The sequence below is a fragment of the Micropterus salmoides genome, unplaced genomic scaffold, assembly GCF_014851395.1.
Source record: "Micropterus salmoides isolate LMB-PRFRI ecotype aquatic unplaced genomic scaffold, ASM1485139v1 Ms_hic_scaffold_23, whole genome shotgun sequence".
Taxonomy (NCBI): domain Eukaryota; kingdom Metazoa; phylum Chordata; class Actinopteri; order Centrarchiformes; family Centrarchidae; genus Micropterus; species Micropterus salmoides.
The window spans coordinates 12,593,331-12,607,628 of record NW_024041484.1 but is presented as its reverse complement, the minus strand read 5'-3'; the positions used below and the strand labels follow the sequence as shown (position 1 = coordinate 12,607,628).

General features: G+C 40.6%; 2 protein-coding genes across 2 annotated transcripts in view; one reads left to right on the top strand and one right to left on the bottom strand.

Moving 5' to 3' along the window:
• The window catches only part of ccdc146 (coiled-coil domain containing 146), a 47,973-nt gene extending 34,055 nt beyond the window's left edge, over positions 1 to 13,918 (bottom strand). Inside the window, exons 1-2 of the mRNA XM_038738975.1 lie at positions 13,785 to 13,918; positions 12,885 to 13,084 (exon numbers count right to left, since the gene is read on the bottom strand). Of these exons, the coding sequence (XP_038594903.1) occupies positions 12,885 to 13,084; position 13,785 (201 nt within the window). The 5' untranslated portion in view covers positions 13,786 to 13,918. The remainder of the gene's footprint in view (positions 1 to 12,884; positions 13,085 to 13,784) is intronic.
• Positions 2,681 to 12,532, top strand: fgl2a (fibrinogen-like 2a). Its single transcript, XM_038738978.1, has 5 exons — positions 2,681 to 3,274; positions 3,993 to 4,197; positions 8,929 to 9,148; positions 10,228 to 10,398; positions 10,482 to 12,532. The coding sequence occupies exons 1-5, from the start codon at positions 2,681 to 2,683 to the stop codon at positions 10,795 to 10,797; spliced, it is 1,506 nt and encodes a 501-aa protein (XP_038594906.1). The 3' UTR covers positions 10,798 to 12,532.
• Positions 13,919 to 14,298: the final 380 nt, after the last annotated feature.

Below are 14,298 nucleotides of genomic sequence, written 5' to 3'. Positions count from 1 at the left end.
TGTGACAGACACCCTGGCCATACACTGGGCATTTATCTGAGAGAAGCAGCCTGTTTCAGGCAGCCTCTCTAATTCTGGTGCCTTATCTTCAGCAGTATAGAGTATGGGGAGGTTTTTATGGTGTGGCTGCATAAGGCTTACATGTGGCTGACCATTTTTGAAGTGAGATAGAGACAATGACTGGAAGATATTTAGGCAGGCACATGGACACACATGCCTGTCCATTTACTCCCGCACCCACACATGCACAACTTGGCGATGCAAGCATGCGATCTGTACTGCAGAGCAGCAATAAAGCTTCCAGTAATATGAGTGTGTGGTGCAGCAAGGTATTTGGAGTGTGTAACAACAACAAAAAAGTGGGCTTTAATACTCTTCACCCTCAGGGAAAAAAATAATGACCACTGAGACACAGCACTGAATTCCACTGTGTGATGGAGAGAGCCACCATCTCTCTCTGTGCCTATCTCTACCTTCATGTCCTGATATTGACTGTTGAGCCTACAGCTAGATTGAATCACTTTGTTAGAGGAAGTTTTGTGCAGTAATATTTTCCTTTCACGAGTGCTGCTCCATCAGGGCTGAGAGCCATCTCTGTAGATGAAATCAATTATCTGAAACTGTGTCACTTCTCTAGAAATATGACATGCGCATGAGACATCTAACGCCCCAAAGTCAAATTACATGACCCGTGGTTATGCATCATTTATACTGAAACAATTGCCATGTCCCGCAAACAAATAATCAGTGCCAATTTAATAAACTTACTACAAGTTTTAACAAGACTCCACCAAGGGTAACATCCAGTCTGCAAATGTCACTGGGTGAGGCTAAGAATTGCTTACTCCGCAGAATAAACATTACATTTTAATAGCTTTAGTGGCTCAATAATTGTTCACAATAAGATGCTCCATGAAATTGCCTCATGTGTGAATAATGTCTCTGGCAGAGAATGAGTGCAATGTCAATCAAGACAATCTAGAAACCACCTAAATTACCACATTACCACATCATCATTACAGGCAAAAACAAGTGTATTGTTTATTGTTTATTTATAAAGACTTCATTATCTGTTTCCTTTGTTAATATATAAACAACCTACGTAAACCCATTCATAAGTCCATCAACGTTGAGGTCAAAGCAATTCAAGTTTTAATACATTTTAGATTAAGTTACCCATTGTGTAACTTCAACTATCAACAGCTGCTGCCACCACAAAATGGAGTGGTGAGGACCTCTCATTCTACATCTGCCAGAGAGAAAATATCCTAATATTATCTGACATTTGATCTCTCTATGGAGCAAGCCAACCAAGGCACTGTAGAATAGACTGGTATCAGCATCAAAAAGTGTACTTAGTCTACAATTAATAAAAGGTATTATATCTCAATAAACCCCTTGAGGTGTATTATCTCATTTTCAAGGGGGTCCCAAAAACAAGACATTACTGATACTTTGTTTATTGTAACAATTTGTGCTCCAAAAATGTCCCATTTCCCTACATTAAACCACTACAAACTTTTCCTGAGACAGCAGTAAATGCAAGGGAATCACAATGAATAAAGAGCAGCCAGCAGTTTCAATTAATGCTATCCACACTGACAGCCAGTGAGGTGAGCAAAACCAGCAGAGCCATTTTGGGTTAAAAAAACAAAAAAGAAAAAATGGGCTGTTTCGCATTTATTTCAGGGACGTGTTGCCTGCTGCTGTTAGTTTGAAATTGGTTTTTAATTTCCATATTTTGTTCATGCTAGAGATGAAGAGAGGCTGTATAAATTCAGTCCAAACTTCCCTGATACAACACAAGAAAGTATTGTGCCAAGAAATTATTTGTGCAAACCATTAAACATGTAATGTGGTGTAGACTATATTTTTCTTTTGAAGAACTATTTAGCAATCATTTTAACGTAAATGTGTAGTTGAGTGTGCAATCTGCGGCTGTACTGCATAAAAACTGAGTCAGAAGTTTCTGATGATTCATTTGCAACAATCTGAGCCTTGTAAACGACCAAAAAATTAATAATTGAAACAAACCCTCTATATTGTTGCTGCTGGCTAAACATGGATTTTATTTAATTAATTGTGCTAACCTGAGCCTTATTTGGAACTGGACAGTGACCGGCAGAAACATTTAAAAACACAAAACAACTAAGCATGTAGAAACATCTTGAGTGGGTAGTTTCTTTGTACTGTGAGTCATTTTGCTCTTCAGGGAGCCGTTTCCTGGGTGAGCAGGACAACACCATGCACTGACTGCAGGCAAAGGACCTGCCTCCTCTCGCTCCTTTCCTCCACCTCTTTCTATCTCTCTCCCCCATTCCCAAAATTTCTGTCTGCATCTCTGTGCTGCTGATATAGTGTTTTGCATTACGCAATAGTGCTGCCCCTCCCATCCTCTTTAACTCCCTCTCTCTCTCTCCCTCCCTCCCTCACTCACCCTGATATTAATGACACAGCTATCTGAGGCAGAGGCAGTTCCCCAGCGCGCTTTTCCTCCTGCAGGCTGTGCTCTTACACATGCACACACACAAACACACACTCTTAAACCAAAAGGATATTGAACACACACTCACACACTACTCTATGCATTCAGACTCTTTTTGAGTTCATATCAGAGGCAGCAATAGACGCTCTCACTTCACACACACTCATTTCTCCTTTACAAATCTCACACAGAAAAATGAGGACAGTTGTGCTTTGCGTTTGTGCCAGTCTCCTGCTTACCGCCACCTTGGTGCCGCGCACCAGCCGGGCAGCAGACTTCCCCGTCAACTCACACCAGAGGTGGGACGCAAGAGGACCCTACTCTTTGGGATCTGAATCCGGTACCCCCACCTCCTGCCCTATAAAACTGAGACCCTCAGGCCAGTGTGGGAGCTCCGGAGCCGGGGCAGAGGAGGGGGATGACTGCCCTTACCAGCTCACCCTGCCTCCCCTCACTATCCAGCTACCCAAGCAGTTCAGGCTGCTGGAGAAGACGATGAAGGAGCTGCAGAGCCTGAAAGAGGTGGTCAACAAGCTGAAGAGCGGGTGCCAGGAGTGTCGTGGGGCACGGGGCAATGGACCTTTGGGACATCAGCAAGCTGACCAGGGACAGGCGCAGGTTCAGAGGGATGCTGGGGAAGAAGGGAGACTAGACCTGACAGGACAGGAGGTGCAAGGTGGGTCCAGCCAAGAGGAGAGGGGAGATAGGATGGTCCCTGGAGCTACTGTGGATCTTCCTGGACCGGGGCAAAGTTCTGCTCCGAGCCCCAGCACTATGCAGGAGATGCAGGTAAGAGAGACAGTTCAGTCTCTCCAAAAAGAGAGACAATTTTTAACGCTTCTAATTGTACAATGCAGTATTTTATATATCTTTTTATATCTTTTCACTGATAAAAGTCAATAAAAGTGCATGCTTCATCTGCCTAATCTAAATTAGGGAATAGTTTTGGAATTGCTCAGACTATTAAAATCCATCAGTGTACATTCTATACCATACAAACATAATTTAGAGGTTGGTACAAACAGTGGAATATTGGCACTGCACCAATTTCTGTATTTCCATCAAATTCCCAGTAATCCAGTATCATTATCAGCCTTGTAAAAATTTTAGTGACACTGATCTAAACTCTGCTAAAACGTACTTTATAAACGCTGAAGGAATAAAAAGCCCCCTAAATTTGCCCATTCAACTGGACCATGCTGGAATGTAAACTGGCGAGATGTTTAAAGACCTGTAAAGTCCTACCTGGCACCAATCCACCAGGGAAAATTCCTGGTACTGTAAACAGGGTAGGGAATCAACGTTAGACACCAGCCAAATGGCGGTCAATTTTTGTTCTGTCTCGTAAGTTTGTTGACTCTCACAGCCACTTTGGGAGACAGCCAACCATCACGCAAATTCGTTTCTATTCTAAAATTCTAATTGGCTGGTAAAACAATGAAGGAGGCTGGTGACTTCAGTAATCCACCTGCTTTGTATTCTGTGCACACGCTCTGGCCCTTCCCAGGTGAAGCTGAATAAGATGTCAACCAGCCTGCGCAACGCCAGGAACCAGATCTCAGCTATGCAGGGTCGTCTGGAGGGGCTCAACCTGCTCAACATAGACAACGTGCAGGCTATGGTGGACAGGCGGGTGGAGAACATCAGTGGAGTGGTCAACAAGCTCAGCTCCACCTGCACTACCGCATGTCCAGTACAGAACGCCCCTCAGTGTAAGCCTGTTTTTACTAAGATTCATTTGGTAGCATTCTCTATTTTGTTATTTTGAATGCTCCAACCCTTTTCTCTATATGTATTCTCTAATGACCAAAAACTCCTTTCTTTGTGTTTTCTATTGTGTTCTAGTTTTGCTTTTTGCAAAGATGCCTCTCCTCTTCTCTCCTTCCCTTATGTATTTTATTATTTTGCAGTCTTTTTGAGCATGATCAAGAAGCCCTTTTTTCCAAAATTCTCTTCTCCTCTATTATTTTCTATTCCCTTAAATTAACCACAGATGTTGTTAAGGAAATGGAAAGTCCAGCAGTTTGGGTTATTGTGAGCTGAATTTTCTGGCATGGGATCTATCCAATCATGCCTAAGTGGACATGGCGACTTGTAATCACTACAAACAACCCTGCTCTGGGTGGTCACCTTCAGCCAATGCTGCCTTTCTAGTAAATGGGAAGTGAAATCTTCCAGGCTGACAATGACATTGTTAACTGCAGATAGTGGTTTGTTGCGACATGCCTTCTCCATTGCCAATATGAACAACATTACATATTTTGGGGCGATTCGTATAATCACCAGAAGAGGAATTTTCCATTACCTTTAAAAAGATACTATACTGAGGGTACCATGACAACAATAGATGCCCATGTCCACTACACTACTACAGTAGAGCCTCAGTCAGCTAAGTGCAGCAAATATTACAACAGCAAAAATAGCTTTAGGTTGAAGTCATACTGTACATGAGTGAAGCAATATGACAACTAGGGTCAAAGTGAGAATTCAAATTACCTCTTATGTAACAAAAAGTGCCCTGACATTCCAATACTCTCAATATGGAGAAACTTAATAAGGCGAGCGGGAGAAAAGGACAGTTAACTGGCACTTAAACTATTTCATAGTATGAACATAAAAAAAGCTTAAAAAGGCAACAATTTCTAGAGTCAGGTTCAATCCTGTTAAGAGGAAGTCCAGCGATTAATGGGGCTGAACCTCATGATGGAGACTATGCAAAAACATATCTGTAAGGATTGCAAACTAGCCAAGCGTTACAAACATTCCACTTTACATTTAAAAGCTTATTTGGATGAGAGCACAGTTGAAATGCAGGCCACTTTTCAGAAACTGAAACTGAATAATGTCCTGATATTGCATGAGTGAATGTGAATGTGACACTATATTGAGGCTTTTATGTGGAAAACAGATGTGAGCTTATTTCTAAGTAGATTAGCTGGGACCATGGTGGTGTGAAGGGAAACCCCAGCCTTTTCTCTTCCTCCGAGTTTTCTTCTCTCCTAAACTTGCCTCTTTCTCTTTCAAATTCTCCTTCAAATGGTTTCCTCTCTCCCTTATACATGTATCATCAGTCCATATGTTCTTCATCTCTCCATTTCCCTTCACATCTCCACTCTTTTTCACTTCTTCTCTTGCCATAATGTTCCCTATCTCCCTCGCTTTAATCCCCTTTCCGGGTGCCTTACCCTTGCCTCTCCCCCTACCTCTCTCTTCCCCTGGAGGTCATGCTCTTGTGTGCTCATTCCTGCATAAAACAACTAGCTCTCATTATCTCTTGACAACAACACAAGAAGTAATGTGGGCGGATTTCCCAACATTAGTCATGGATGGCACACAGGGTCAGTAACACTAGTGTTTATCCATCAATCTGTCATGTTAAACTCAAGAACCAGCAAATTATTCTGCCGCAAGTTAGGAATTTGTGCATGATGGTGTCTGAAGTGAATCCAGAGGAAGTAGACAAGAGACAGCTGTCACCATGGAAAAACTAAAGTCATGTCATGATAACACTTCCGCAGTTTCACAACAGAACAGAGTATACACAATGTTGTAATTGCTGGTTTACTTAAGTGATTCTTCTTACTGAAAAATACATGATTAACTAAATTAAACATTTTAAATGTTTTAGAGAGGCTTTGAGAGGTTTTCCTCATTCTATCCATGGCATACTCATGACCAGTCCCATTTTATTCCCACTATGAAGTCTCTTAACCATAAAACTACTAATGTTGGATCCTAAATTAAGGATAGTCAGTGAAAAATGTTTTCCTCTTGTTTATGAAAATGTGAAAAGTGCTTAGTGAAGCAATTCATGGCTAACTGGTTCCCCTGACTCCTGAATAAACACTTCAGCTGCCAAAATGCAGATAAATCTTTAAATAATAGTTAAACACAGATTTGCACGAAACAAAATTTAATGCATGAGACACAAGCAGGTGACCGCATCATCTAAAGATTATATTAAGTCAACATATTTAGGAGATGTCATCTGAGACAGATGTACAGTATATTTTAATGGTGATGAAGCTGTGGTGATGGATCATTGGCCAGAAAATGTTAAAAACCACTCACACGCGCGCAAAGATTTAAAAACCAGCCACACTTGTACAGCTCATTAGGCTACACTGCACAGCTCAAACAACATTTACATTCAGTAGGTTCAGAAAAGGCATATAAAGACACTCACTTTTTAAAACTTTTTCATACTTTTATCCATATGATGAAGAGCATGCAGCTAATAAAACATTGGCATAGATTACACAGACATTTTAGGCCAATGTAGAATAGCAAGCAGGATAAATACTATGCTTTTCAAGATGCTTTTATCACTCACTGCTCACAGTTCTGTGAGCATTTATTTCACCCTATTTGCCAACTGCCATCCCTGCTGCAAGCACTAATCTTCACTTTCACTCCTGCAAGATGTATTAGGGCCTTGAGGTGAATTCATGTTACCGTTCAGCTACATTAACTCAATTATAAACAAAGAGAATGAATGCCCAGTCCGCCACATTGTCAGGAACTGCTTGTCTGCAATGTGGTGACACACAACCTCTTAAAGGAAGGGTGTTGCCTTTTTGATGAGTGTCTTTTTATCAAAACAGACAGTAGTATTCTATCCAAGTCATTTTTGTGGGGAAAGATTATACTATCACATAGGATACAAATTTCCTTGCATCAAAGGTGATAATCGTAGTTTACTACTTGTTCTCACAAGGCATGCTCCCACGATGTATTTTATGCCAATCATTTCTCTGTGTGCAGTCAGTGGTATTAAAACAGTCTGACAGACTGTCTATAAAATCATGTCTGTTATCAGCCTTAAAGAGAGTAGGCTACCACCATCGAATTATGGAAGTTAGTAAGCAAGCAAGAAAGCATGCAAAACAATCAGCCAACCAATTAACTATTCATTTGCCTCAACAGCCACCTCAACAGTCAGACAGCCAATCAGCCAACAGTCATTTGAACATAAGTAAGAAGCTGATAGTAGAGTTATTTAGGTCAGGCACAGTGCCAGTTAGATGGGATAGCTCTTGTCTGTCTAGGGATACTGATGGCAGGGTCAGACAGATGGGGACAAATAGGGAGAGGGAAATGTGTTCACTTAAAGCGAAGGAGACACTGAAAGAATTTACAGGACTTACAGGAGAATACTTTGAATGCCACGAGCAGAGAGAGCTGTTAATGTGACACTAACATTTTTAACCTCACACCCGACTCCCAGACTGCTTTGTGGAGTAATCCACCATCTGCAGCCATTTTGCACCCAAAGTATTTTGACAGAAAAGTACAGTAGATGGCTACATAGTCTAAGCAATCAAAAGACAACCATATTTTTATTTTGCACACCATGTATTAGTTACAAATACCTTCTCATTTAATCATGAGAGAAGAAAACCCAAGGGTACCATGAAGTTCCATGACTGCACGTTTCTCCACTCACAAAACACTATTAGTTCTAGACCTCCCCCCCGTACTTGAAGAAACCTGACGTCTGGCCCTCTGTAATAAGTAGGGTTCCCCCTACCCTCACTCCATTATAATCCACCAACCCACTAAACAGATTTAGCAGTATGACAAAACTGTATCAGCAATGCAGTGTGCCAACCAAACCCAGGAGAGGTACACATGCTGCCTGCCCAATGTCAGGATGATTTAGGCCCCAGTTGCCGAACGTGCAAGGAGGGGGTACGCCACTCTAATCCAGTTTTACACTTTCCCACGTTTTGACAAGTCTGTTCCTTTCAATTCCCAAATGCTAACTGACAGGGGCCTTTGGACCTTGGCTCTGGGTGGGGTCAGTGGCCTGCAGCGCGACACAGGGGACAGGAGCAAGAGTTAGAGAAATAAGTCGGCAGGTATAAGAAGAAATGTGGGGAAGAGATCTTAGAAAGTAGTGCAGCTGTATGAAATGGGCCTGTGGTGCAGCACAGGGGAAGGTCACTGACTTTTATCCCTTGCAGTGGCCTTTGTCCTTGCACTTACTTTCTTTCATGTGGGAGTCCTGATGCTCAGTGTGATTTCCAGAAAGGTGACATCATGTTGAGAAGCAGAGGATAGGCTACAGTGTTCTCAAATGCTTACTGAAAGATAGTTTTCTGTTTTTTGCTTGATGACTTGCTGAACTTTAGTTTGATCCATAAAAGAGACTGGGAAATAGTCTGGTAAGAGGTTGGCTAAAGAACATGCTGAACTGTTTTGCCTTTGCATAGACTTTAAAGCAGGAATGAGACCTTCCTTAATGGTTAAAGCTGGATTTCCTGCTAACTTATCGCATTTTCTTTTCCTATCCTTAACCTCAGGGGCCGTTTCTATTACTGTCTCTTGGTTGGAGAAAGAAAAATGCCAGAGCAAAGTGAACACATTATTGAATATCATCCAGTCACATCCCCTTAAAAACTCTCCTCTCTTCCCCACCCTTTCTCTCTGTCTCCCATCAGTCATCTTAGCCCCTCGGGACTGTTCAGACTACAATGTGCTAGAGGTGAGGAAGAACGGCGTGTATCGTGTGACCCCTGATCCTCGAAACGGGACATTTGAGGTCTTCTGTGACATGGAGTCGTTTGGAGGTGGATGGACCGTGATACAGCAACGACTCGATGGGTCTGTCAGTTTTAACCGCACCTGGGCCGAGTATAAGAAAGGCTTTGGGAACATCAGGTAATGGGCTAGGTTATCATTCCAAGGTTCTTCTCAAAAGACATCATAGGATGGGGTAAAACACCTACTGGAAACCAAAGCCTGTAAATTCGTCGATTATAGACTTCCATAGAAAACCAGTTATATCCAACTGATATATTGAGGTCTTATTATTTAATAAATAAGTTCACACAGAATAATTTGTTTGTAAAATGGTGGAGGTGTTTGAGGGATTTCTCGCTATTTGTATGCAGGACAAGAGGCTCAAATACCACATATTTAGAGGGAGTGGAGTTCAGATGACATATGTATCTTTTAATATAAGAGGTTATATTGTAGACTTTTTTGCATGCTGACTGTAGTGCTGCCACCCCATACCTATACTCCTACCATATGCTCAGGTAACCATAGGGGTGAGTTAGACTGATACCTATCTAAGCTAAAAAAGTACACTCAACAGTAAACAAAGCATTAATTCAAGATTCCTCTGTTACTAATGACAAGTACAATTTATATATATATATCCATGCACACCCATCTGTGCACCAATAGAGTCATTTGTCCTAAATAGTTTTACCCTTTCTCCCAACTTGAGAGTGCCAAGTCACTCAGTGTTAAGGAGGAACTAATGATGCACTATGACTGATTTAAAACAAAAACGATGGGAAACAGTTCTCAGTGAAATTAAGGGAAGTGGCCGTTTCACACTGACTATATTTTGTTTTAATGCAGAGCCTCTACTATAGCCTCTAACTGGATTCAAATGTCAGCACATTTTCTCTATTCTCGTCTCTGCTCATGTAGGAAAGAGGTTTATATGGGAAATAACCATGGTTACCTCTTGATAACCATGCCTACAGATCTAGTAAACCCTCCCACTGAAAGGATAATGTCTCCACTCATCCTTCTTTTACTGTCACACAACTCTCCTCTTGCATCTCCTCCTTTCCTCTACTCCCCTGTGGGGATTAGTCAATTCTGTTTGAATAACTGTATCCACTTTCTAATCAAGTGTACAAGCACATGAGATTGTTTGTAATCTAGCTCTCATTTTGCTTAGTTCTATCACCACATTTCTCTGGCCTTTTCCTCTGCTGTAGAGGGGAGTTCTGGCTGGGCAATGACCATATTCACTTGATGACAAAAGCCAAAGACATGATCCTGCGTATTGAGTTGGAGGACTTTGAGGGTGTTCGGGAGTATGCAAAGTACGACCAGTTCTATGTGGCCAATGAATTCCTACGCTACCGGCTGTCTATCAGTGGATACAGGTACAATATTAGATTCTGTAAGAGCATGCATGTGTGATCAAATATACATAAAGGAGAACTACATATCAATTTTTTCATTGTAGTGGGACCGCTGGGAACGCCATCAGTTTCAATAAGCACTTCAACCATGACCAGAAGTTTTTCTCCACACCTGACCGCGACAATGACATGTACCCCTCCGGAAACTGCGGCACCTACTACAGCTCCGGCTGGTGGTTCGATGCCTGCATGTCCGCCAACCTCAATGGGAAGTACTATCACAAGAGGTACAAGGGGGTCAGGAACGGGATCTTCTGGGGAACATGGCACAACATGTCGACAGAGTACTACCCTACCAACTACAGGCAGGCCTTCAAAACTGTCAAGATGATGATACGGCCCAAGAACTATGCTCCCTAAGAGGACAGGTAAAGATTTACTAGGATAGTCAGGTGGAACAAACAAAGACAGAAAATGGAAGAACAAGTAGACTCAGAAACTCTTACACATAGTCATGCGTTTGCACACATTTACACATGCATACGTGTACACCGAAAAAGACCATAAACCCTATAGACAGTTTGAATGGATTAATAACAAAAGTAATTGTGAAAAAAATTAACTGTGCTATTACTTTTTTTCCACTGTGGTGAGTGTGGCCTTCAAATTGTTGGATTAAAATTATGATAATAAAAGACAATGGACTATGAATGATGATGGACCGATAAAAAAAACGTAAATGCAATGTAAAGGCCAGCCTCCTATAGGGGCCATAATATTAAACGGAGGGTTACCATAGGAGATTTTTCACTGTTTCTCTGACATTTCTCCAATTTCTGTCCTGCTGCCTCCTGCTATAAACCCAGCGGACACACCGCACAGCACACAGTAGTAGTAAAAACTAATGAGCTATCATTTCCCCTGCTCTAAATGGATTAATAATTAACAGCAGCCATTCAAGTGAGGTATATGAGAGCTAATGATACAGTTTTGAGTAGGCCTGAAATGCATCGCGAAAGACTTCATCCTGGGGTCAGAGTCAAACTGTTTAAAATGAAAAACTACAGGAAGCAATATACACCACGCTTTGGGCAGGAGTGCACAAGTAATAGCTTCTGTGCGGTTTATCTAATTACACTGGGACACTCTGCTAATGTATCATCATCCTATACAATATAAAACACCCCAGTATAAATAAACAGTCTGAGATACATTTCTATTGAATCATTCCTGAGTACATTCTACATTATTGATGCTTTAGTAAATTCTTCTTGACAGCAGCCATGGAGCAGGGCACTGCTGCAAGAAGAAAATAGTCCAATTGTTTTTCCACCCTTATCTCTGGGTGCACTGAATCACAGCACGTCTCTTGATTCCATACACCAGTTTTCACATGTAAAATAAAATTCCTCCCTGACTCACCACTTGTACAATACTGCTACCTAATGTTAGATAACTGTATTGCATCATTTAATCCATTCTATACACACTGTGAATGAGAAGGATGGGGAAAGAAATGTTTCACTTTGAGGACGTGTACAGTATTTATTTTAATTTGTGAGGAATGATAGCTTTTATATAAAACATAGGTCAAGGTTTAATGATTGTTGATATTTGAGAAATGATAAGGACGGTGCATTCTTGTGACCATTCATAGTAATTATGTGTGTATTTGGAGCTTTGTGTGTGTACAATATTGATCTTTTCTATCATTAATATTCAACTGTCATGCCAAAAGATATGCACTTTTTATATCAAAAAATTAATAAAGTTCTAACTACATGGCTGTGTACATTGCAGTGTTTGGAAGTTTTAAATAATATGGATGCCTGCTCATCTTTAAAAGAATATTCTGTATAGGATTTAGTTTTCAATGACTGTATACAAAAAGGTATACAGGTTTAGCATGAGTATCCATTAGTATAAATCCGCCGTCTAGAATACAGGGCTACTTGACGCCTGTAAAAACAGAAGGTTCGAGGTGCTGCATGCCCATAATAAATGGGTTAATGAGGTGTTGACACAATAAGCAACTCAATAAAAGAGTTTATTTGAATTTCACAGAGGATAAATGATCAAACTTTGGACCTGTGACTTTAATGTCTGTTTACTGTATGTGACGATCAAGTTAATAAAAAAATACTGTCCTCATCCACATGATGATGTCAAGTTCTAAGTATTCACTTTTGTTTAAACATTTTACATTTTAAGGTAAACATTGCAAGGAACATAAATCCACCCTCAGTACCACAATCTATATCTATTCTAAACATCAATTTAGCTGGAAAACAAAATGGTGAGGGATTTTTCTTTAAATATACTTGCACACATTAGATCCCTATTACCCTGTATAATCTTTTTAAAGCATTCATTTTTTCTTGTGTGTTTAAAGTAATTAAGAGTAAATACTGTCACTGCAGCTACCAACTGTGATGTTTGTCTTTCCTATGAAATCTCCAGAATGCCATTCAAAAGAAATATAATTTAACAACATTCATGAGCCTTACCTCATCTAGGCACTGGAAAGCAGGACTAGCAGAGACATCAGCATTGGCAGAGGGCTGCTCTTCTAGTGGGAGAGAAGCATCAGGTGCAAGGGCCACTAGAGGGGTGACTTCTTCCATTCCCTTGTACACCTCTTGTTCTTCTACCTCCACTTCTCCTCTGCTGGGAGGCCTGCTACCCTGCTGCTCCTCAGATAGACTCACTAAAGCAAAACACATAAATCTAATCTAATGATAGGTAGACAGGTATGTGTAGACATGTCGAAATACAAGCAAAGGCGCACTAGTACAGCAAAGTACAAGTACAGTTTTAATATGGATAGTTGTCTTTTTTCACCACTACAGAATATATTTAAACATATAAATATGATGACGATGATAAAGTATAGACTACACAGTAGTGGAATCAGTTTAACATGTGAAAATTATGCTTTTATTTAGAAAGGTTCGAGTTGGAAGCACAGGGTTGGAAGTTTTTTATAATCATCTTAATAAAATAAAACTGTCGTTCTTGCGACTTCCATTATATTTATTATATGAGATAGTTTAAAAGCCTGTTGACCCAAAGTACGCATCAGCTCAAATGAAACAGTTTATCATCTTTAACAATGCCATTCTTACAAAATAACGCTGTTTGGACGACTGTTCTGATATACCACTGTCGCACATGTAAAACTCTGATACAGACCCTTTTGAGCTTCTTTATTGCACCAAAACGCGTTTGTTTATGTAAAAGTACACCAGATGGATGCATACGGTTGAAATCTGTGTTCATACCATTAAAAACATTACGCCCTTTAACTAGCTACAGTGAGTTAACACAACAGCTAATAAATGTTTGTGTCGTTGTTTGTCTGCTAAAGTTAAACAAAAAACCCTAAAACATTTATATAAACGTCTTACTTTTGAATATGTTGAATCTTCGCACACGCCCTCAAGATTTTCGTCCCTTTGTCCTGTAAAACTTTAAAAACATACGCCCTGAAAAGTTTAAACACAGCTAACGTTAGCAAAAAAACACCAATCACAGATTTCTCTCTGGTGGTTGAATGGCGTGTTGTGGTTACCACAGCAACGACGCCATACGTCCCCAATAACCTCAGGTGAAATCAGTTATTTTCACATTTTGCAGAAGCTATATTTAGCTTTTGCGCCTTAAAGATAGCATTTGACGATTTGCAAAGATGTAAAAGTTTTAAACAAATGCACTTATAAGAGCCAAAATCTTATTTTACACTTGCGGTCACTGTCCAGCAGATGGCGCGAAAGAATAATTTACTGCAGTCAGACAGCAGCACGCCATCATGTGTCATGATTGGGCACACAGAACAGAATCAAAGGCCAGCTGACGGGAATACATTAATTGAAAGCACTTACATGAACGTGGATTCCCCTGAGCTTAATCCAAGGTTGTAAT

Coding starts and splice junctions, on each gene's coding strand:
- fgl2a (XM_038738978.1), top strand. CDS start 2,681: ATGAGGACAGTTGTGCTTTGCGTTTGTGCCAGTCTCCTGCTTACCGCC. Junction 4,198..8,928: donor AGTACAGAACGCCCCTCAGT/GTAAGCCTGTTT, acceptor GTCTCCCATCAG/TCATCTTAGCCCCTCGGGAC. Junction 10,399..10,481: donor CTGTCTATCAGTGGATACAG/GTACAATATTAG, acceptor TTTTCATTGTAG/TGGGACCGCTGGGAACGCCA.